Source organism: Hypanus sabinus, chromosome 12 (assembly GCF_030144855.1).
Source record: "Hypanus sabinus isolate sHypSab1 chromosome 12, sHypSab1.hap1, whole genome shotgun sequence".
In the NCBI taxonomy this organism is placed as follows: domain Eukaryota; kingdom Metazoa; phylum Chordata; class Chondrichthyes; order Myliobatiformes; family Dasyatidae; genus Hypanus; species Hypanus sabinus.
The window spans coordinates 7,837,079-7,860,046 of record NC_082717.1 but is presented as its reverse complement, the minus strand read 5'-3'; the positions used below and the strand labels follow the sequence as shown (position 1 = coordinate 7,860,046).

Sequence of the window (22,968 nt, the reverse complement as noted above, 5' to 3'; positions counted from 1 at the left end):
GATCCAACTGCACAAGGGGCTACAGGAGCCCAGGTCTTAGAGTTTACTGATTAGCTTTGAGAGGATGATGACGTTAAATTCTCAGCTGTAATTAATAAGGAGCATGCATGTATGCACCTTTGTTGTCCAGATGTCCCAGGGTTGTGTGAAAAGCCAATGGGACGGCATCAGTTGCAGACCTGTTAATTCAGTAGCCAAATTGAAGCCGATCCAAGTTGAAACCCAGACAGGAGCTGACGTGCTTCACCACCAGCCTCTCAAAACACTTCATCACCGTGGATGTAAGTGCCACTGGGCGACAGTCATTGAGACAGGTCATCACGCTCCATATTTGGTACCAGTATGATTGAAGCCTACTTGAAGCAGGTGCGTACTGCACACTGCTGAAGCAAGAGGTTGAAATATTGGTGAACATACCAGCCAGCTGGTCAGCACAGGTCTTCAATACTCAACCAGGTACTCCATCCAGACTCGATGCTTTCCTTGGACTCACTGTCTTGAAGACAGCCCACATATCATCTTCAGATACCAAAGGATCATTGGGAAACATGGGGCTGCACAACAGTTCCTTCCTGTTCTGGTGGTCAGAACAACCATAGAAGATATTGGGATCATCTGGAAGAGAAGCTCTATGGTCCCCTGTGTTGCAGGATTTAACTTTGTAGGAGATTATGGCATTCAATCCCTGCCTCAGCTGTCGAGCATCCCTTGCTGATCCCAGTCCAGTCCAGAATCTCCACTTCACCATTGAGGTGGCTATCCGGAGCTCATAGCTGCACCCCTTGTAGCATTCCAGATCTCCAGACTTGAATGCTTCTGATCTGGCCCTCAGCAAATTCCAGATTTTATGGCTCATCCAGGGCTTCTGATTGGGGTAAACCCCAAACAATTTCAAGGGGATACACTCATCTAAAGCTGTTTTAATAAAGTCCGTCACAACTCTGGTGTAGTCACTCAGATTCTCAGACAAGAGCTTGAATAAGCCCAGCTCACTGACTCAAGGCAATGCTTTAACCATTCCTCTGCCCCTGGTGACCACCTCTCAGTTGTCTTAGTTATAGTGTGTGAAGGAAGAGAAGTTACTATTATAAGGTAGAAGGTGCTCAAAAAGCTGAAAGACCTAAAGGTACACAAGTCACACAGACCAGAGGAACTGCACCTTACGGTTCTGAAAGAGGCAGCATTAGAGATTGTAGTGGCATTAGAAATGATCTTTCAAAAATCACTGGACCCTGGCCTGGTGCCAGATGACCGGAAAATTGCAAATGTCACTCCTCTCTTTAAGAAAGGAAGAAGGCAGCAGAGAGGAAATTATAGACCAGTTAGTTTGACCTCAGTGGTTGGGAAGATGTTAAGAGTCAATGATTAAGGATGAGATGATGGGAGTACACTACTTGGTGACACAGGACAAGATAATACAAAGTCAGCATGGTTTCCTTCAGGGAAAATCCAACCTGATAAACCTGTTGGAATTCTTTGAGGAGATTACAAGTAAGATAAATAAAGGGAATGCAGAGGATGTTGTATATTTGGACTTTCAGAAGGCCTTTGACAAGGTGTCACACATGAAGATGCTTACCAAGTTAACAGCCCATGGTATTACAGGAAAGTTACTAACATGGTTAGAGCATTGGCTGATTGGTAGGAGGCAGCAAGTGGGAATAAAAGGATCCTTTTCTGGTTGGCTACCAGTGACTAGTAGTGTTCTGCAGGGTTTGTGTTGGTACCACTTACTTTTACGCTGTATTAGATGATGGAATAGATGGCTTTGTTGCCAGGTTTGCAGATGATATGAAGATTGGTGGAGTGGCATGTAGTGCTGAGGAAACAGGTAGGATGCAGAGGGACTTAAAACAGATTAGGAAAATGGGCAAAAAAGTGGCAAATGAAATACAATGCTGAAAGATTCATGGTCATGCATTTTGGTCGTAGAAATAAATGTGCGGTCTATTTTCTAAATGGGGAGAAAATCCAAAAAACTGAGATGCAAAGGGATTTGGGAGTCCTTGTGCAGAACACCCTAAAGGTCGAGTCAGTGGTGAGGAAGGCAAATGCCATGTTATCATTCATTCAAGAGGTTTAGAATACAAGAGTAAGGATGTGATGCTGAGGCTTTAGAAGGCACTGGTAAGGCCTCATCTTGAGTACTGTGAACAGTTTTGGGCTCCTTATCCAAGAAAAGATGTGCTGGCATTGGAGAGGGTCCAGAGGAGGTTCACAAAGATGATTCCAGGAATGAAAGGGTTATCATACAAGGAATGTTTGATGGTCTGGGTCTGTACTCGCAGGAATTCAGAAGGATGAGGGGGATCTCATTGAAACCTTTAGAATGTTGAAAGGCCTAGACAGTAGATGTGGAAAGGATGATTCCCATGGTGGGAGAGTCTAGGACAAGAGGGCACAGCCTCAGGATAGAAGGGTGCCTTTTTAAAACAGAGATGCAGAGAAATTTCTTAAGCCAGAGGGTGGTGAATTTGTGGAAGTTGTTGCCATGTGCAGCTGTGGAGGCCAGGTCATTGGGTGTATTTAAGGCAGAGATTGATAGGTTCTTGATTGGACATGGCATCAAAGGTTATGGGGAGAAGGCTCGGAAATGGGTTTGAGGAGGAGAAAAAAAAAGGATCAGCCATGATTGGATGGTGGAGCAGACTCGATGGGACAAATGGCCTGATTCTGCTCCTACGGTCTTATGGTCTTGATCTCTGGAGCCTTGCTCTTTATGTCTGTATGTAGGTAGTAGGAGTACAGCGAAATGATCCAAATTGCCTAAATGCAGTCTCAGGAAGGAACGATAGGCATTCCTTATTGTAGTGTTGCAGTGGTCTAGTGTGCTGCGATCTCTGGTGCAACAGGGTTCATGCTAGTGATAATTGGGCAGAGCTTTCTTCAAACAGGCCTGTAAAGTCACCGACTATAATTTGAAATGTGTCTGGATGGGCTGATACTTGCCCGTAGTTGACATTGTGCAGGTTCGTGAGTGCTTGCTTATAATCAGCAGTATACAGACTGCAGTCAGAATCACAGATGAGAACTCCCGACTTCTCAAATAAAATGGTCTACATTTAATCGCTAGGTGTTATAAGTCAGGGGAACATGAAGTTGACAGAACCCCAATGTCTGTACACCAACGAGAATTGACTAAAAAGCATACGCCGCCACTGTCTTCCTCACCAGAGTTCGCGGCCTAATGCGTTCTGAAAATCGTAAAAGCTTCCAGTCAGATAACTTCATTGGGTGTATTTGCTGTTAATCAAGTTTCAATGTGATGAACACTCGAGATCTGCCTCATCTGCCTCTGATACAGCAGCCATGTTACTTGGCCTTCAAGCGCAAAGCAGAGGCATAGGCTCCAGATGTCCTATGTTTCACATCCACATCGCTGGCCTTTGAGTGCAGAGCAGCAGCCAGACTGCAGAAATCCTCTGTCTCCCCTCCACATCGTTGGATACCAAACACAAAGCAGAGGCCTAGCCTCTAACTCCTCCAGATCCCAATTGTTATCACCCCCCCCCACCACCACCATCACTGTCCCAAAACCTTATCCTGTCCTCTAACTCTCTTCTCTGCCCCGAAAACCATCCGGAATAACTTAAAAAAACAGTTAAGCCAGAGCCAAGATCTCAACAGAGACGGCAGAGTAGTGCCACCTTGATAAAAATCAGTTCACAGTTCTGGCTGCGACACTTCATCAGGGCTGGGAAGGAAGGGGGGGTGGGGTAGAAGCCAGAATGACTTCCTCCAGCATTCAGTGTGTGTTGCTCTGGATTCCCGGCACCTGCAGAATCTCCTTATTGATTATTTATTTATTTAGCAATGGAACACAGAGTAGGCCCTTCTAGCCCTTCGACCCACGTCGCCCCGGCAACCCCACAACCCCAATTAATCCTAACCTATCCATGAGACAATTTACAATGATCAATTCACCTAACTGGTACGAATTTGGACTGCGGGAGGAAATCGGAGCACCCCTGGGGAAAGCCCATTCATTGGACGTACAGAGTCTTCTTACAGAACAGCACCAGAATTAAACACTGAACTCCAGAACATCCCAAGCTGTAATCGTGCCGCACTGACTGCTATGATACTATGGCACCCCATGAGGCACAGCGCCAGAGGTTTATATCTCTGATTATGGGTTTTTTTGCACTGGTGTCTTGTTTTACACTCTTTCTTCATCACTGTGTTGTACAGCTTCTGTACAATTTGTGTTCTCTGCATTGTCTGTACCTATTTGCCTGTGATGCGGCTGGAAGCAAGATTTTCATTGTACCTGTACCGCACTGTTCTTGTGCACAGGACAATAAACTCGACTTGACTATCATCATGGTTGACCTTTTAACACAATACTTCCTTCTACTGCTCCCACATCCTGACGCTTACTTCAAATATCAACACCAATCAATAGCTGTTTTGAAAACACCTCCACAGATCACTTGGGGAGAGGACTGCAAAAATTCTCAGCTCCTTGAGGAAAAAGTTATTCTCATATCCCCTGTCAAACAATACGAAGAAATACCCCTCTTTTTCTTTGTGTCGGCAAAGGGGCTGACTTCATATCTTTCCACGATATAATCCATCTTAAGATTAAAGATTAAACAGTAGCTTTCTTTGTTACTGGCACATCAAAACATACAGCGAATTGTGCCATTTGCGTCAACGACCAACACAGTCTGAGGATGAGCTGGGGGCAGCCCACAAGTGAGGCCATGGTTCCAGCACCAACATAGCTTGCTATTGAATCTCGGAAATTTTCGATCCACAGAGTTCATGAATGAGTGAAAAGCTTGCTTCTTCATGATCGTTTATTTGTAGTTGATACAAAGGTACAAATACAGAGCATGTGAAACTAAGCGAGAAGCTGACAGAATACCAAGGAGCAAAAATATAAAGAAAAGATTAAAGATGGTGCTTTTGCAGAAATCTATCACCTTTACAGACCAGATAAACTAACCCTAACCCGTATGCGTTTGGAATGTGGGAGGAACCTGGATCACATGGAGGAAACCTATGCAGACAAGGGGAGAGCGTACAAACTCCTTCCAGACTGAGGCAGGAATTGAACCCTGTTCAGTGATCACTGGCGCTGTAAAGCGTTACACTAACCGCTGGGCTTCTGTGTTGCCTTCACCCAATCAACAAATCTATTTTCAAGCCCCTGAGTTTCTTCAGCCTTCTCTCTACAAACTCACACTGCCAAGCGCCTTGTGTCACAGTACCCTTGGTAGCAGTGATGTGCTCACTGGGTTGGAGTATGATGTCCTCTTAAGAGGTTGTCTACTGGTGGGTCTTCATGTGGCTGTGGAGGTCGATCCTGTTATGAGATGCCCATAACCACACCAGCGTCTGGGATCTCCCCAGAGTATGGATCAATCTCCCCGGAGTATGGATAGCTGACACGGTCCGTTTAAGGGTTCAGGCTTGTCCCGCTAATTGGTAATCATGTTTCAGCAATTGGGTACGTAAGCAACACCTGAACTGTGGTACAGAGCTCAATCATAAGCCTTACTAGTGATTTCGCCTGGCGTTTGTTTTGTGCTCAGTTCTTGATCCAGTCTGAAACTGTCTCTCGATCCTTGCTTCGGATACTCCAGCTGCCAGGGATGGCGGGTGGAATCAGATATGGCAGTGGTGTTTAACGAGGTAGTGGATAGACTATCGGGCGCCACAGTAGCTTAGAGGCTGGTGTGACACTATTATACCTCACGGTGTCCGAGCTCGGAGGTCAATTCCAATGTCCTCCTGTAACAAGGCTGTTTGCCCTTCCTGTTAGTGCCAGGGGCTTCAGTTTGCTCCCCCTGTCCAAAGATGTACCGGTTAGTACGTTAACTAGGCATTGTAAAATTTTCCCGTGACTAGGCTAGGGTTAAATCAGTGGGTTGCTAGGCAGCGTGGCTTGAAGGCCTCTGAGGGCCTGTTCTGCACTGTATCTCAATAAATAAGTAGACAAATAAATAACAGGCAGGGAATGCAGGGATATGGATCATATGCAGGCTAAAGAGGTTTACTTTAACTTGGCATAAATGTGGTTGGTTGAAGGGCCTGTTCCTGTGCTGTATCATCCTGTGATCTTCATGGCGGTGTATTGCCAAGCCTGGCCCTGGGTTTGCGGGTCATTGTTCTAAAATGGAAGGCACCACTGACCTTTCCTCTGCAGATTCGATGGTCTCCACCGTAGTCTCCATTCTGGTCTCCTCTGTGGGTCGTCCCATCATCTCCTCCCTCTCACCTTTCCGTGCGGAGAGGCTGTAAGGGAAAATTAAGATCTAAAGCATTGGTCAGATCACTGTTGGAGTATTGTGAGCAGTTTTGGGCCCCTTATCTAAGAAAAGATGTTTTGATATTGGAGATGGTCCAGAGAGGTTTATGAGAATGATTCCAGGAATGAGAGATTGAACATATGAGGAGTGTTTGATGATCCTAGGCCTGTATTCACTAAAATTTAGGGCATCGAGCGTTATGGGAAGAAGACAGAAGAATGCATGACCCTATTACAGCTTGGGGTGTCGGAGTTCAGAGTCCAATTCTGACCTCTAAGGAGTCTGTCTGTGGAATGCGTGGGTTTTCTTTGGGTCCTTCGGTTTCCTCCCTCAGTCTAAATACATACCTAGGTAGATTAATTGGTCATTGTAAACGTCCTTATCATTAGGTTAGGGTTAAATTGGGGTTGTTGGGGTTTGCTGAGGCGATGTAGCTCAAAGGGCCGGAAGGGCTTAATCTGTGATGTATCTCCAAATAAATAAGTCAGCATGGTGGAGTAGACCTGGAAGGGCCAAATTCTGCTCTTATATCTTATGTTTAAACACACCAATTCATCAAGCAAGGCGTGGGGAAGAGGAGGCACACACAGTCTGTGTAATCAGAAGCATTCTACTTCACCGATCCTACCTCCATTCCTGCCTTTAACTGTACAGGGCAACAGGAAGGTAAAGGAAAACCCAGGAGAATGAGGTATAGAAACAGAATCAGGCCATTCAGCCCATCGAATCTAACCCGTATATGATCTTGGCTGATTTACTGCCTCTCAACACCTTTCTCCCAACTTCTCCCTGCAACCTCTGATGCCCTGACTAATCAACAACTTATCAACCTCTGCTTTTAATATACCTGATGACTTAGTTTCCACATACTTCTGTGGCAATGAATTCCAATGAACTCTCTGTTTACAGAAATCTCTCCTCATCTTGCCTCGAAAGGGACATCTCCCTTTTCTGAGCCTGTGCTCTCTGGTCCTAGACTCCCTCTTCACATCCACACACACTCCAGATCTTTCAATGAGAAGGTGGTTACCATAGTAACAGTGCTAACACTGAGCATCTCGGGAGACAGCAACACCACTGGCGATTTAAATGAGGACAGACTAAACATGGGCACAGGGACAAGAGGGCAGGGAGCATGAAAAGAGTACTGAGAACTGGGCAATGATTCACACTTGGCCGAGAAAATCTGCAGATGCTAGTCCTGATGAAGGCTCTTGGCACAAAACATCAACTGTTTACTCTTTTCCATAGATGCTGCCTGGCCTGCTGAGCTCCTCCAGCATTTTGTGTGTGTTGCTTACTGATACCTGGGATTGCCTGACCTTTTCACTTCCCACCCACCTGGACATACTCCATTCTCTTCCCCCTTCCATCGGGCGAAAGATACAAAAAGCCTGAGGCTCATGGACAGCTTCTATCCTACTTATAATAGGCCATTGAAATGTCCTCTAACGCAACAGTATGACCTTATTCCTTACTGCCTACTGGCACTGCACTCTACCTGTAGCTGTTATGCCTTATTCTGCATTTTGTTATTGTTTTCCCTTGTTCTACCTCAGTGTACTGCCATCCGTATGAATAGTAATGAAGACAAGCTTTTCACTCTATCTCAGTACCTGTGACAATATTAAACCATTTGCTCATTTGTTCATTATGAGCTGTGTCATTGACATAGACAATCATGGTCTTTCCACGACCATGGCTGATCTTGGCAATTTTTTCTGCAGAGGTGCCATTGCCTCCTTCTGGGCACTCCCTTCACAAGACTGGTAACCCCGGCCATTATAAAACTCGTCAGATTGCCTGCCAGGCATCAGTAGTTGTAGAACCAGAACTTATATGTGATATGCACCAGCTGCTCATGCCACCATCCACCACCTGCTCCAATGGCTTCACATGACCCTGATCAGGGGCTAAGCAGATGCTACATCTTGCCCAAGGGTGAGCTACAAGCTAGCAAAAGGAAGGAGAGCCTTACACTCCCTTTGGTCGAGACGTATCTGCACCATGACACTCCAGTAAACCAACACCAGTAATTACCTAATCCAAACTTACCACTTCTGGTTATAGAATCATAGAGAAGTACGGCACAGAAACAGGAGCTTCGGCTCATTAGTCCATGCCAAAACCACTTAAACTGCCTACTCCTAATAAGAAAGAACATGAAAAATAAGAGCAGGAGTCGGCCATCTGGCCTGTCGAGTCTGCTCCGCCATTCAATAAGATCATGGCTGACATGGCCACGGACTCATCTCCACCTACTCACCTTTTCCCCACAACCCTTAATTCCCCTACTATGCAAAAATCTATCCCACCTTGTCTTAACTATATTTACTGAGGTAGCCTTCACTGCTTCATTGGGCAAAGAATTCCACAGATTCACCACTCTCCGGGAAAAGCAGTTCCTCCTCATCTCTGCCCTAAATCTACTCCCCCGAATCTTGAGGCCATCCCTAGTTCTAGTCTCACCTACCAGTGGAAACAATTTTCTTGCCTCTACCTTATCTATCCCTTACATAATTTTACAAGTTTCTATAAGATCTTCTCTCATTCTTCTGAATTCCAGTGAGTACGGTCCCAGGCAACTCAATCTCTCCTCATAGTCTAACACCCTCATCTCTGGAATCAACCTGGTGAATCTCTGCACCATCTCTAAAGTCAGTAATACATCCTTCCTCAAGTCAGGAGACCAGAACTACACGCAGTACTCAGGTGTGGCCTCACCGGTACCCTGTATAACTTCCCTGCTCTTAAATTCAATCCCTCTAGCAATGAAGGACAACATTCAATCTTCCTTCTTGATAGCCTGCTGCATCTGCAAACCAACCTTTTGTGATTCATGCACAAGCACTCCCAAGTCCCTCTGCACAGCAGCATGCTGCAATTTTTTTACCATTTAAATAATAATCTGCACTTTCATTTTCCCTTCCAAAGTGGATGACCTCACATTTACCAACATTGTACTCCATCTGCCAGACCATTTCCCACTCACTTAACCTATCTATATCTCTCTGCAGACTCGTCGTATGCTCTGCACAATTTGACCTGCACCTGGACCACAGCTCTCCATATCCTTACACTCCATGTACCTATCCAAACTTCTCTCAAACTTTGAAATCCAGCCACTTGTGCTGGCAGCTCTTATCACACTGTCACAATCCACTGAGTAAAGAAATTTCCCCTCATGTTCCCCTTAAACTTTTCAGCCTTAAGCCATGACCTCTGGTTGTAGTCACACCTAACCTCAGCAGAAAAAATCTGCTTGCATTTACCCAATCTATACTCCCATAATTTTGTATGCCTCTATCAAATTTCCTCTCTTCTATCAAAATGACCTCCCATATTCAAAGCCATGCTGATGATCTTTAATCAGTCCATGTCCCTTAGAACAAATTTCTACGTTCTAAAGTACACAGTTCTAACCTATTCAATCCTTCCTCATAACTCAGGTCCTCCAAACCCAGCAACATCCTTGTAAACTTTCTCTGCGCACTTTCAAACTTGTTTACAACTTTTCTGTAGAAAGGTGACCAAAGCTGCACATAATACTCCAAATTAGGCCTCACCAGTGTTTTACACAACTTCAGTGTAACTTTCTGTATTCAATACTTTGATTTATGAAGGCCGAAAACTTTCTTTACGACCCGATCTAACCGTGATACCACTTTCAGTGAATTATTCCTAGATCTCTCTGCTCTACCACACTCCTCAGTGTCCTACCATTCACTGTGTAAGACCTACCCTGGTTGGTCCTATGGAAGAGCAAAACCTCACACTTGTCTGCATTAAATTCCATCTGCCATTTTTCAGACTGATCCAGATCCCAGTGTAAGACACGATAACCTTCCTCATTATCCACCACACCCCCAATCTTGGAGTCATTTACATATTTAATGATCCAGTTAACCACATTATCATCCAGATCACTGATATAGATGACAAACAACAAAGGACCCAACCTGGATTCCTGTGGCACACTGCTAGTCACAGGCCTCCAATCAGAGAGGTAATTCATCTACTATCACTCTCTGGCTTCTCCCTCAAAGCCAATTTACTAAGTCATCTGCAATGCCAAGCAACTGAACCTTCTTGACCATCCTCCCAAGCAGGACCTTGTCAAATGCCTTATTAAAGTCCCTGCAGACAACATCCACTGCCTTACCCTCGTCCACTCTACTGTAACTACCTCAAAAAGCTCTTATTGGTTAGACATGACCTCTCACACACAAAGCCATGCTGACTATCCTTAATCAGTCCATGTCCCTTAGAATACCTTCCAATAACCTCCCCACAACTGATGTCAGACTCAGAGGACTATAATTTCCTGGTTTATGTTTAGAGCCTTTTTGAAACAGTGGAACAACATTGGCTATCTTCCAATGGTACCTCTCCTGTCACTAAGGATGATTTAAATATCTCTGCTAGGGCCCTGGCAATTTCTGTACTTTTATGTACAATTTCTGTCCATGGGAACACCTTGTCAGGCCCTGGAGGTTTATCGACCCTGATCTGCCTCAGGTTAGCAAAGACCTCCTCCTCTGTAATCTGTACAGGAGCCGTGAAGTTGATCCCACTTTGCCTCACTTCTATAGATTCTGTACCCATCTCTCGAGTAAATACAGATGCAAAGAATTCATTTAAGATCTCTGGCATCTGCTTTGGCTCCAGAGGACCAATTTTGCACCTCACAATCCTTTTACTCTTAACATACCTGGAAACATAGAAACATAGAAAACCTACAGCACAATACAGGCCCTTCGGCCCACAAAGCTGTGCCGAACATGTCCTTACCTTAGAAATTATCAAGGGTACCCTGCAGCGGATAGTGAGGTCAGCTGAGAAGATCATCAGGGTCTCTCTTCCTGTCATTACGGACATTTACACTACACGCTGCATCCGCAAAGCAATCAGCATTAAGAAGGACCCCATGCACCCCGCATACAATCTCTTCTGCCATCTGGGAAAAGGCACCGAAGCATTCAGGCTCTCACAACCAGACTGTAACAGTTTCTTCCCCCAAGCTATCAGACTCCTCAATACCCGAAGCCTGGACTGACACCTTGCCCTACTGTCCTGTTTATTATTTATTGTAATGCCTGCACTGTTTTGTGCACTTTATGCAGTCCTGGGTAGGCCTGTAGTCTAGTGTAGTTGTTTTTCTGTGTTGTTTTTTATGTAGCTCAGTCTAGTTTTTGTACTGTGTCATGTAACACCATGGTCCTGAAAAATGTTGTCTCATTTTTACGATGTACTGTACCAGCAGTTATGGTCAAAATGACAATAAAAGTGACTTGACTTGACTTGACTTGAAGGGTTAGCCATGACCCTCTATTTTTCTAAGCTCCATGTACTTATCCAGGAGTCTCTTAAAAGACCCTGTCATATCCACCTCTACCACTGTCACTGGCAGAACATTCCATGCACCCACCACTCTCAGTAAAATCTAGCTCTGACATCCCCCTGTACTTACTTCTAAATACCTTAAAACTATGCCCTCTCGTGCTAGCCATTTCAGCCCTGGGAAAAAGTTTCTGACTATCCACATGATCAATGCCTCTCATCATCTTATACACCTCTATCAGGTCACCTCTCATCCTCTGTCGCTCCAAGGAGAAAAGGCCAAGTTCACCCAACCTGTTCTCATAAGGCATGTTCCCCAATCCAGGCAACATCCTTGTTAATCTCCTCTGCACACTCTCTATAGTATCCACATCCTTCCTCTAGAGACGTGACCAGAACTGAGTACTCCAAGTGGGGACTAACTAAGGTCTTATACAACTTTAACATTCACTCACAGCTCTTGAACTCAATCACAGTTGATGAAGGCCAATACACAGTATGCCTTTTTAACAACACCGTCAACCTGCGCAGCAGCTTTGAGTGTCCTATGGACATGGATCCCAAGATCATGCTGATTCTCCACACTGCTAAGAGTCTTATCATTAATACTATATTCTACCATCATATTTGACCTCCCAAAATGAACCACTTCACACTTATCCGGGTTGAACTCCATCTGCAACTTCTCCACCCAGTTCTGCATCCTATCAACATCCCTCTGTAAGCTCTGACAGCCCTCCACACTAACCACAACAGCCCTAACCTTTGTGTCATCAGTAAACTTACTGATGACATAAAGGTCATTTAAATCCAGGTCATTTATAAAAATTACAAAAGGAGGGATCCCAGTATATAACCCCATTAATGTGATCATACATTTCTTATTTCTCAGTTCCACCCATCACTAGTTGAGTCCTTCTGTCCGTCCTGACGGAGCACTGCTGTGACATTTACCCTGGCTATTAATGCCACCCCTCCCCCTTTAATCCCTCTCACTCTGCCATGTCTAAAACAACAGAACATCGGACTATTGAGCTACCAGTCCTACCCCTCCTACAAACAATCTCACTAATGGCTACAGCATCATAATTCCAAATGTCCTGAGCTCATCTGCCTTTCCTATGATACCTCTTGCACTGAAATATAGGCACCTCCGCACACTGGTCACACCCTACTCAACCTTTTGATTCCTGACTTTGTCTGAGGTCTGACCAACATCTGCCTCCACAATCTCTCCACTAACTGTTCCAGCACTCTGGGTTCCCATCCTCCTGCGACTCTAGTTTGAACCCCGCCGTGCAGCATTAACAAACCTTTCTGCCAGGGTATTAGTCCCCGTCCCACCCATGTACCCATCCAAATTTCCTTTCCTCATAAGACATGCCCTCTAGTCCAGGAAGTGTCCTGGGTAAATCTCCTCTGCACCCTCTCTAAAGCTTGCAAGTCCTTTCTAAAATGAGATGACCAGAAATGAACACAATATTCCAAGTATGGTCTAACCAAAGTTTCATAAAACTGCAACATTACCTTGCAGCTTGTGAACTCAGTCCCCCAACTAATGAACACACCATTCACCTTAGTAACCATCCTACCAATTTGTGCAGCTACTTTGAGGGATCTACGGACCCTAGGATCCATCTGTTGCTCTATGGCATATCCTGCAAATCCACATAGCGCTCACTCTGATGGTGAAAATTCCAGGGTATCCCGACACACTCAGTGACATCCCAAGTGGTTGACCCATTACCCTGAAGCCTTGCCTGCGTGGCAGGACACTCAGGTTCCTCCTCCCCGTATCTCACTCCCAATCTCCTCCCCTCACCCTTCCCCACCTGCTCTCCCTCTCCCCCTCCTTCTCCCTTTCCCTCCCTCACTCTCACTCTCCCCCTTTCAGTTCCTCTCTCTCTCTGATTCTCTCTCCCTCTCTTTCTCTCTATTTCTCTCCCTCTCACTCTCTTTCCCTCTCTGTCACACTCTCTCTCCCTTCCTCTCTTCTCACGCTCCCCTCCTATCACCCCTCCCCTTTCCCTCTCTCATCCCTCACCCTCTCCTTTCCCCTCTCTCTCCCTCTCCCTTCCCCTCTCTCTCCCTCTCACACTCTGCTCCCTTCACCCAACCTCCCACTGTCCCTCTTCCTCCTTTTCCCTCTCTCTCTTTCCCGCTTCCTCTCCCTCTTCATCTCCCGTCACTCACTCTCTCCCCTCTCCCTCTCTCCTCCCTTTCGCTCTCACCCTCCTCCCCTCACCCTTCCCCCTCCCACTCTCCCCTCTCTCTCCCTCCCTCACTCTCTCCCCCTCCTCCTCTATCTCTCCCCTATCCCTCTCTTTCTTCCTCTCTCTCCCCTCTCTCACTCTCCCCTTCAACCCTGATCCTCCCCTCCCTCTAGCCCTACATCTGTTTCTCTCTCCCTCTCTCCCGCAGTTTCACCCTCTCTTTTCTTTTCTCTCTCTCCCTCGCTCTTCTCCCTCTCTCCTTCCCTATCACCATCCCTCTCCACGCTCTCTCACTCTCCCCTTCTATTATCCCTCCCCCTCCCCATCTCACTTACTCTCCCCCTTTCCCACCTCTTCTCCCTCTCTCCCTCACTTTCTCCATTTCTCTCCCTCTCCTCCCTCTCTCTCTCACCCTCTCCTCTCCTCCACTCCCTCCTGCTTCCTCCCTCTCTCCATCATTCTCTCTCCCTCTGTCAGTCCTTCTCACTCTCCTGCCCCCCACGGTCTCTCCCTTTCTCTCTCCCTCCCTCTCTTCCTCTCTCTCTCTCTCTCTCTCTCTCACTCTCCCTTTCCCATCCCATCACATCTTCCCCCTCCCTCTCTCTCCCTCTTTCTAACCTTTCTTCCACCTCCTCTCCCACTCTTTCTCCCTCGCCCCCTCCCTCACTCTCTCAGTCCCTTTCTCCCTCTCCCTCCCTCCCTCTCTCTCTCGCTCACTGTAGCTGCCAACGCTCTCATCCATAATTAACAGCTTCCCTGACTGTATTGAACCCAGTGGAGGTGTTGGAACCCTCCCATGTTCCCCTGACAATGTGCATGACTTAATGAGCCAGCACATGCCATCGATTTTCAATCAACTCCTCAAAATCAGTGGGATAAACGTAGGCGTAGAACTCAAAACCCAACAGCTCAGGAACAGTCTCTTCAGCAACACCCCCCACCCCCTCCTTGCCAGAACTGAACACATCGCAAAAGTAAACCTAATTCCTTCTGGCTGAACCAGACAATCTCCCTCTGTCCCGGCATACTCATGTTGCCTGTCTAATGGCCTCTTAAACACCGTGATCTCACTTGCATCCACCAGCAATTCTGCAGATGCTGGAAATCCAGAGCAACACATAAAAAATGCAGGAGGAACTCAGCAGGTCAGGCAGCATCTATGGAAGGGAATAAACAGCCGATGTTTCAAGCCAAGACCCTTCATCTATGTAACAGACTAGCCTTACACCTGTCCTTTAAACTTTACCCTCTCACCTTAATGCATGTCCACAGGTATTTGACATTTATACTCAGGGAAAATTTTCTGACTGCTCTCTCTCTGTCTCTCATGATGTTATCAACATCATCTCTCAGAGGGTGGTGAGAGTATGGAACGAGCTGCCAGCACAAGTGGTGGATGCGGGTTCAGTTTCAACACATGAGAAATTTGAAAGGGACGGGGACTAATACCCCAGCAGAAAGGTTTGCTAATGCTGCAGAGTGGGGTTCAAACTAGAGCTGCAGGGGGAAGTAACCAGAGTGCCAGAACAGTCAGTGGAGAACTTGTGGAGGCAAATGTTGGTCAGACCTCAGGCAAAGTCAGGAATCAAAAGGCTGACCAGGGTGTGACCAATGTGCTAAGCTGCGTATACTTCAGAGCAAGAAGTATCGTAGGAAAGGCAGATGAGCTCAGAACATTTAGAATTCTGATGCTGTAGCCATTAGTGAGACTCCCTTGATCTGTAGGAACAGCATGTAAGGCAAGTTTTTCACTCTGTCCTGGTACATATAACAATAAATCAACTTACCAAGTTACAAATGGACAGGGTACAACATGGACCCTAATCCTACTGGCTAATTCCAGTCCCGATTTTCCTGGCTATGCTATAGAGAGTGCAGAGGAGATCCCTCAGGGTGCTGCCTGGATTGGAGGACTTCAGTTATGGGGTGAGTTTTTATGAGATTGGCTTGTTTTTCCTGGGGTGAAGGAGGCTGAGGTGTGACCTGATAAAAGTATACATAACTATAAGGTATTCCATCTGGGTAACCCCCCACCCCCCAACCTGACAGCATTAATATCGATTTCTCCTTCCAGTTTTTTCCCTTTTTTTTTTCTTTTCCCCTCACCCTTCCCTCTTCTTCTATTTCCCATTATAGCCTCTTACTTCTATTCCTCACCTGCCTATTACCTCCTACTGGTGTCCCTCCTCCTTTCCTTTCTCCTATGGTCCATTCTCCTCTCCTATCAGGTTCCTTCTTCTCCAGCCCTTGACCTTTCCCTCCCACCTGGATTCACCTATCACCTTCCAGCTATCCTCCTTTCTCCCTTCCCACCCCCACCTTCTTATTCTGGCATCCTCCCCCTTCCATTCCAGTCCTGAAGAAGGGTCTCTGCCTGCTGCCTGGCTTGCTGAGTTCCTCCACCATTTTGTGTGTGTTACTCTGATTTCCAGCATCTGCAGAACGTTGTGTTTATAACTATAACAGGCATAGATAGGCTAGAGAGTCAGAATATTCTGTGATACATGACTCTGTGGCTCTACCCATCTTATTGGCCCGAATCACAACAACTATTGCATGCTGAATTTCAACAGTTAGTGGATACAGAGGACCACAGAGTGTAGGGGATTGTGGGTAAAATGGCAACCATCAGCAATCAGGCTTGCTCAGAATTGTACTCATCTTCAGTACTAATCCCAGAATTTGGGGTCATGGACAAAGCAGTGGCTGATTGGCAGGAGGCAAAGTATGGGATTAAAGGGAGCCTTTTCTGGTTGGCTGCCAGTGACTAATATGTTCCACAAGGGTCAGTGTCAGGACCCAATTCTTTTTTACGTTACATGTCAATCATTTGGATGATGGAATTGAAGGCTTTGTTGCAAAGTTTGCCAAGAGATAGATGGAGTTAGTTTTGAGAAAGTAGAGAGACTACAAAGGACTCAACAGATTAGGAGAATGGGCTGTAAAATGGCAGATGGAACACAGAGTTGGGCAGTGTATGGTCATGCACTGGTAGAAGAAATGAAAGACAATTTTCTAAATGGAGAGAAAGTGCAAAAACTGAGGTGCAAAGGTACTTGCGAATCCCTGTGCAAGATTCTCTAAAGGTTAATTCACAGGTTGAGTCTGTGGTGAGGAAGGCAAATGCAATGTTACCATTCATTTCAAGAGGGCGAGAATATAAATGCAATTACATGATTTTGAAACTTTATAAAGCACTGGAGAGGCCTCACTTGGAATATTGTGAGCAGTTTTGGGCCCCTTTTCTTCGAAAAGATGTGCTGAAACTGGAGAGGATTCAAAGGAAGTTCACGAAAATGATTCCAGGGTTGAATTCCTTGTCAGATAAAGAATGTTTGATGGCTCGATGGGGCAAATGCCTAATTCTGCTCCTATATCTTACAGTCTTGGGGAATTTCTTTAGCCAGGAATTCATTGCCTCAAGCAGATGCGGAGGCCAAGTCTTTATGTATTTTTAAGGCAAAAGTTGAGAGGTTCTTGATTGGTCAGGACAGGAAGGGATACAGGGAGAAGGCAGGAGATTGGGGCTGAGAGGAAAGATGGATCAGCCACGATGAAATGGTGGAGCTAACTCAATGGGCCGAATAGCCTAATTCTGCTCCTATATCTAATGCTCTTATGGTTATCCAGCACAGAAACAGGCCCTTCAGTTATCACATCCATGTTGTTCAAGTCAGCTTCTCTGCATTTGGTCCCTATCCCTCTAAAACCAGGGATTCCCAAACTTTTTTATACCATGAACCCCTACCATTAACTGAGGGGTCCTTGGGCCCAGGGTGGGAACTCCTACTCCAAATATTTCCTGTGCACGTATCTCTCCAAATGTCTTTTAAAATGTTGTAATGTCCTAATAACACATCCACGAATTTCAGGGTTATTTAGTGCATACATACTTACATACTTTGATAATAAATGTTCTTTGAATCTTTTGAATCCTCACTTAATGAAAAGTTAGGACTCTCAATTGAAAGAAATTCCAGCAATGAGTGTACACACACACACACACACACACACACACACACACACACACACACACACACACACACACACACACACACACTCACTCACACACACACACACGCACACTCACACACTCACTCACTCACACACACACTCACACACACACACACACACACACACACACACACACACACACACACACACACACACACACACACACACACACACACACACACACACACACACACACACACCCACCACCACCACCCCGGACAAACTCCACGGGTGAAGCAGCATTGATGTTTTGGGCTGAAACCTTTCGTCAGGATGCCGCTTCAAAATAACTGGGAGATCTGCCTCTTAGCTTAGCCATTAGTGTAATACTTTACAGCGGCAGCTGTAAGATTGGGGTTCAATTCCCACCAGCGTCTGTAAGGAGTTCGTACCTTCTCCTTGTGATTGTGTGGGTTTCCTCCAGATTCCTACCATATTCCAAAGGTTACGGTTAGAGAGCTGTGGGCATGATATGCTGGCTCAGGAAGCATGACAACTCTTGCAGGCTGTCACTGTATGAGGTTTCGGGGTACTTGGTGACTAATGATAAAGCATGTCAAAGTCAGTCAGCATGGTTTCTGTAAAGGGAAATCTTGCCTGACAAATCTGTTAGACTTCTTCAAGGAAGCAACAAGCAAGGTGGACAAAGTCGATGTCATTTACTTCGATTCTCAGAAGGAATTTGATAAGGTGCCACACATGAGGCTGCTTAACAAGATAAAATCCTATGGCGTCACAGGAAAGATACTGGCATGCGTAGAGGAATGGCTACAGGCAGGAGGCAGCGAAACTTTTCTGTTTGGCTGCCAGTGACTTGTGATGTTCGTCAGGGGAGTGTAGTGGGACCATTACTTTTTACATTGTTTGTCAATGATTTAGATAATGGAATTGATGGCCTTGTGGCAAAGTCTACAGATGATTTGTGATTACAGGTAGGATCGATAAAGGGGATGCAGTGGATGTTGTATATTAGGACTTTGAATAAAGAAGGCCTTTGCTAAGGTGCCACACATGAGGCTGCTTACCAAGTTAACAGCCCATGGTATTACAGGAAAGTTACTAACATAGTTAGGCTTATTGGTAGGAGGCGGCAAATGGGAATAAAAGGATCCTTTTCTACTTGGCTGCCAGTGACTAGTGGTGTTCCACAGGGGTCGGTGTTGGGACCACTTCTTTTTATGCTGTATATCAATGATTTAGATGATGGAATAGATGGCCTTGTTGCCAAGTTTGCTGATGATACGAAGGTTGCTGAAGGGGCTGGAAGTGTTGAAGAAACAGGATGCTGAAAGACTTAGACAGATTAGGAATAGGCAAGAAGGTGGGAAATCAAATATAATGTTAGAAAATGCATGATCATGCACTTTCGGAGCGAAATAAATGTGTGAACTATTTTCTAAATGGGGAGAAAATCCAAAAGTCTGAGATGCAAAGTGACTTGGGAGTCCTTGTGCAGAGCACCCTGAAAGTTAACTTGCAGATTGAGTTGGTGGTGAGGAAGGCAAATGCCATGTTAATATTCATTTCAAGAGGTCTAGAATACAAGAACAAGGATGTGATGCTGAGGCTTTATAAGACACTGGTGAGGCCTCACCTTGAGTATTATGAACGACTTTGGGCCCCTCATCTTAGAAAAGATGTGCTGGCATTGGGGGGGGTCCAGAGGAGATTTACAAGGATGATTCCAGGAATTAAAGTGTTATACAAGAAATGTTTGATGGCTCTGGGTCTGTACTCACTGGAGTTCAGAAGGATGAGGGGAGGATCTCATTGAAACCTTTCAACTGCTGAAAGGCCTGGACAAAGTAGATGTGGAAAGGATGTTCCCCATGGTGGGAGAGTCTAGGACAAGAGGGCAGGATAGAGTGGCGCCCTTTCAAAACAGAGATGCAGAGAGATTTCTTAAGCCAAAGGGTGGAGAATTTGTGGAATTTTTTGCCACATGCAGCTGTGGAGGCCAGGTCATTGGGTGTATTTATGGCAGAGATTGATAGGTTCTTGATTGGACATGGCATCAAAGGTTACCAGGAGAAGGCCAGGAACTGGGGTTGAGAAGGGAAAAAAAAGCCATGATTGAATGGCTGGGTTGACTTGATGGGCCAAATGGCTTAATTCTGCTCCTATGTCTTATGGTCTTATGATACAAAATAGGTGGAGGGGTAGCTAGTGCGGAGGAAGCAATGCAAGTTTGACAGGACTTAGACAAATTGGAAGAATGAGCAAAAAAGTGGCAGATGGAATACAGTGTTGGGAAATGTAAGATAATGCACTTTGTTAAAAGGATCAATAGTGCGGACTACTATCTAAATAGGGAGTAGCTTCAAACATTAGAGGTACAGAGGGACTTAGGAGTCGTCGTGCAAGACTCCCATAAGGTTAATTCACAGGTTGAGTCTGTGGTAAAAAAGGCAAATGCAATGTTACCATTTATTTCAAGAGGAATAGAATATAAAAGCAAGGAGATAATGCTGAGCCTTTAGAAGACATTAGGCTGCACTTGGTGTATTGTCAACAGTTTTGGGCCTATATCTCAGAAAGAATGTCCTTTCCTTCAGCATTTTGTGTGTTATTCTGGACTGCAATATTGCAAACACCCTCCTACTTTAATGCCTACTGTTAGACTTGCTGTTTGTTATATTTTTAGCTGAATCTCGCCTGGAGAGAGAACTGATCTGCGAATATTTTATTAATATAGAGACAAGAGAGAGCCTAATCCCTCCATAGTATTGAAAAAGTATGGATGATATGAGGCTCAAACCAGGAGCAACTGCACTGGCAGATCGATCACTTGGGCAGGAGCTGTAAAAACAGCCATGAATATGGTCTCTGTAAAAAAAGGTTTTTTTCTTGTTTCAGTGGGTCAGGTGCTGGGTCAAGCAAAGACCAAGAACTACATGTTGACTACAGCCTATTTTATCATGTGCCGCCATGCACTCTGAGACCTCATCTTTAATAACCCACTCCAACAACTGCGGTCAGACTAACTGGCCTATAGTTTCCTTTCTTCTGTCTTTCTCCCTTCTTGGAAAGTGGAGTGACATTTGCCATTTTCCGCTCTTCTAGAACCATTCCAGAATCTAGTGATTCTTGAAAGATCATTACTAATATCTCCATGGTCTCTTCAGCCACCTCTTTCAGAACCCTGGGGTGTACACCGTTTGGTCCAGGTGATTTATCTCCCTTCAGACCTTTCAGCTTCCGAAGAACCTCCTCCCAAGCAATGGTAACTTGACGCACCTCATGACCCCTGACTCCTGGAACTTCCATCATTCTACTAGTGTACTCCACAGTGAAGACCAATGCAAAATACTTATTCAGTTCATCTGCAATTTCCTTCTACCCCATTACTACTTCTTCACCATTGTCTTCCAGCATCCAATATCCACTCTTGCCTCTCTTTTACACTTTATATATCTGAAGAAACTTCTGGTATCCTCTTTAATAATATTGGCTGGCTTATTTACATAATCCATCTTTACCTTCTAATGACTTTTTTAGTTGTCTTCTGTTGGTATTTGAAAGCTTCCCAGTCCTCTCACTTCCCACTAATTTTTGCTCTATTATATGCCCTCTCTTTGGATTTTACACTGGCTTGACTTCTCTTGTTAGCTATAGTCATGTCATTTTTCCTTTGGAATATTTCTTCCTCTTTGGGATGTATATATCCTGTGCATTCTGAATTGCTTCCAGAAATTCCAGCAATTGCTGCTCTGCCATCATCTCTACCAGAGTTCTTTTCCAATCAATTAAGCCAACTCCTCTCTCATGCCTCTCTAATTCCCTTTACTCCATAGTCATCAGATTTTGGCTTCTCCTTCTCAAATTTCAGGTTGAATCTGATCATATTATGATCACTTTCCCATAAGGGTTCTTTTACTTTGAGCACTCTAATCAATTTTGGTTCATTGCACAACATCCAATCAGAATAACTGATCCCCTGGTGGGCTCAACCATGAACTGCTCTAAAAAGTCCATTTTGTAGGCAGTCTAGAAACTCCACCTCCTGTAATCCAGCACCAATGTGATTTCCCAAATCTACCTGCATATTGAAGTCCCCCATGATTATTGTAACATTGCCCTTGTGGCATGCACTTTCCTTCTCCCATTGTAATCTGTAGACCACATCCTTACTGTTCTTTTGGAGTCTGTATACAACTCCCATCAGGGTCTTTTTACCCTTGCAGTTCCTTAGCTCTATCCACAATGATTCAATACCTTCTGACCTATGTCACCTCTTTCTAATGAATTGATTTCATTTTTTAGTCAACAGCGCCATCCCATCTGCCTTCCTGCCTATCCTTGGACATTAAGCTCCCAGCTATAATTTTCAACCATGATTCAGCGATGCCTACAACATCATTCTTGCTTCTCTGCCTTATTCCGCATACTCCGCTCATTCAGATGTAACACCATCAGTCCTGTATTCACCCTTTTCTATTTTGTCTGCATTTTACATTACAACTCATCCTATTTACAATTTATCCCTATCAACAGCATCTCCTCACTACACATTGCCTCTGTTTGTAAACCAGCTACCTCATCTTCAGCACTATTATCCACCTTTACTACGATACTTCTTGCATTTAAACACAGGCAGTTTAGAACACTAGTCGCACCATGCTCAAACGTTTGATTCATAACTCTGTGTGAAGTCTGACCAACATCTGCCTCAATAACCTCTGCACTAACTCTTCTGGCACTCTGGTTCCCATCCCCCTGCAGCTCTAGCTTAAATCCCACCGTGTAGCATTAACAAACCTTCCCTCTAGGAAATTATTTCCCATTCAGTTCAGGTGTAAACCGTCCCTTCTGTACAGGTACCACCTTCCCTGGAAGAGAGCCCAATGATCCAAAAGTCTTGTGCACTCCTTCCTACACCAACTCCTTAGCCCCGTATTAAATTGTATAATCTTCCTAATTCTGGCCTCACTAGCACATGGCACAGGTAGCAATCCTGAGATCACTACCTTTTAACATAGCACCTAACTCCCTGAACTCTCCATGCAAATCCTCATCACTCATCCTACCACAACTTCTGGCTCTTCACCCCCCTACTTAAAAATACTGAAGTCTCAATCTGAGATAACCCAGGCCCTGACAGCCGAGAGGCAACATTCCATCCTGGAATCTCGTTTTCGCTTATA

At 45.1% G+C, this 22,968-nt stretch overlaps 1 protein-coding gene across 1 annotated transcript in view; it reads right to left on the bottom strand.

Annotated features, from left to right (window-relative positions):
• Positions 1–22,968, bottom strand: part of LOC132403312 (regulator of G-protein signaling 17-like) — a 119,742-nt gene that overhangs the window by 31,807 nt on the left and 64,967 nt on the right. Inside the window, exon 4 of the mRNA XM_059986765.1 lies at positions 6,142–6,243. Coding sequence (XP_059842748.1) covers positions 6,142–6,243 — 102 coding nt within the window. The remainder of the gene's footprint in view (positions 1–6,141; positions 6,244–22,968) is intronic.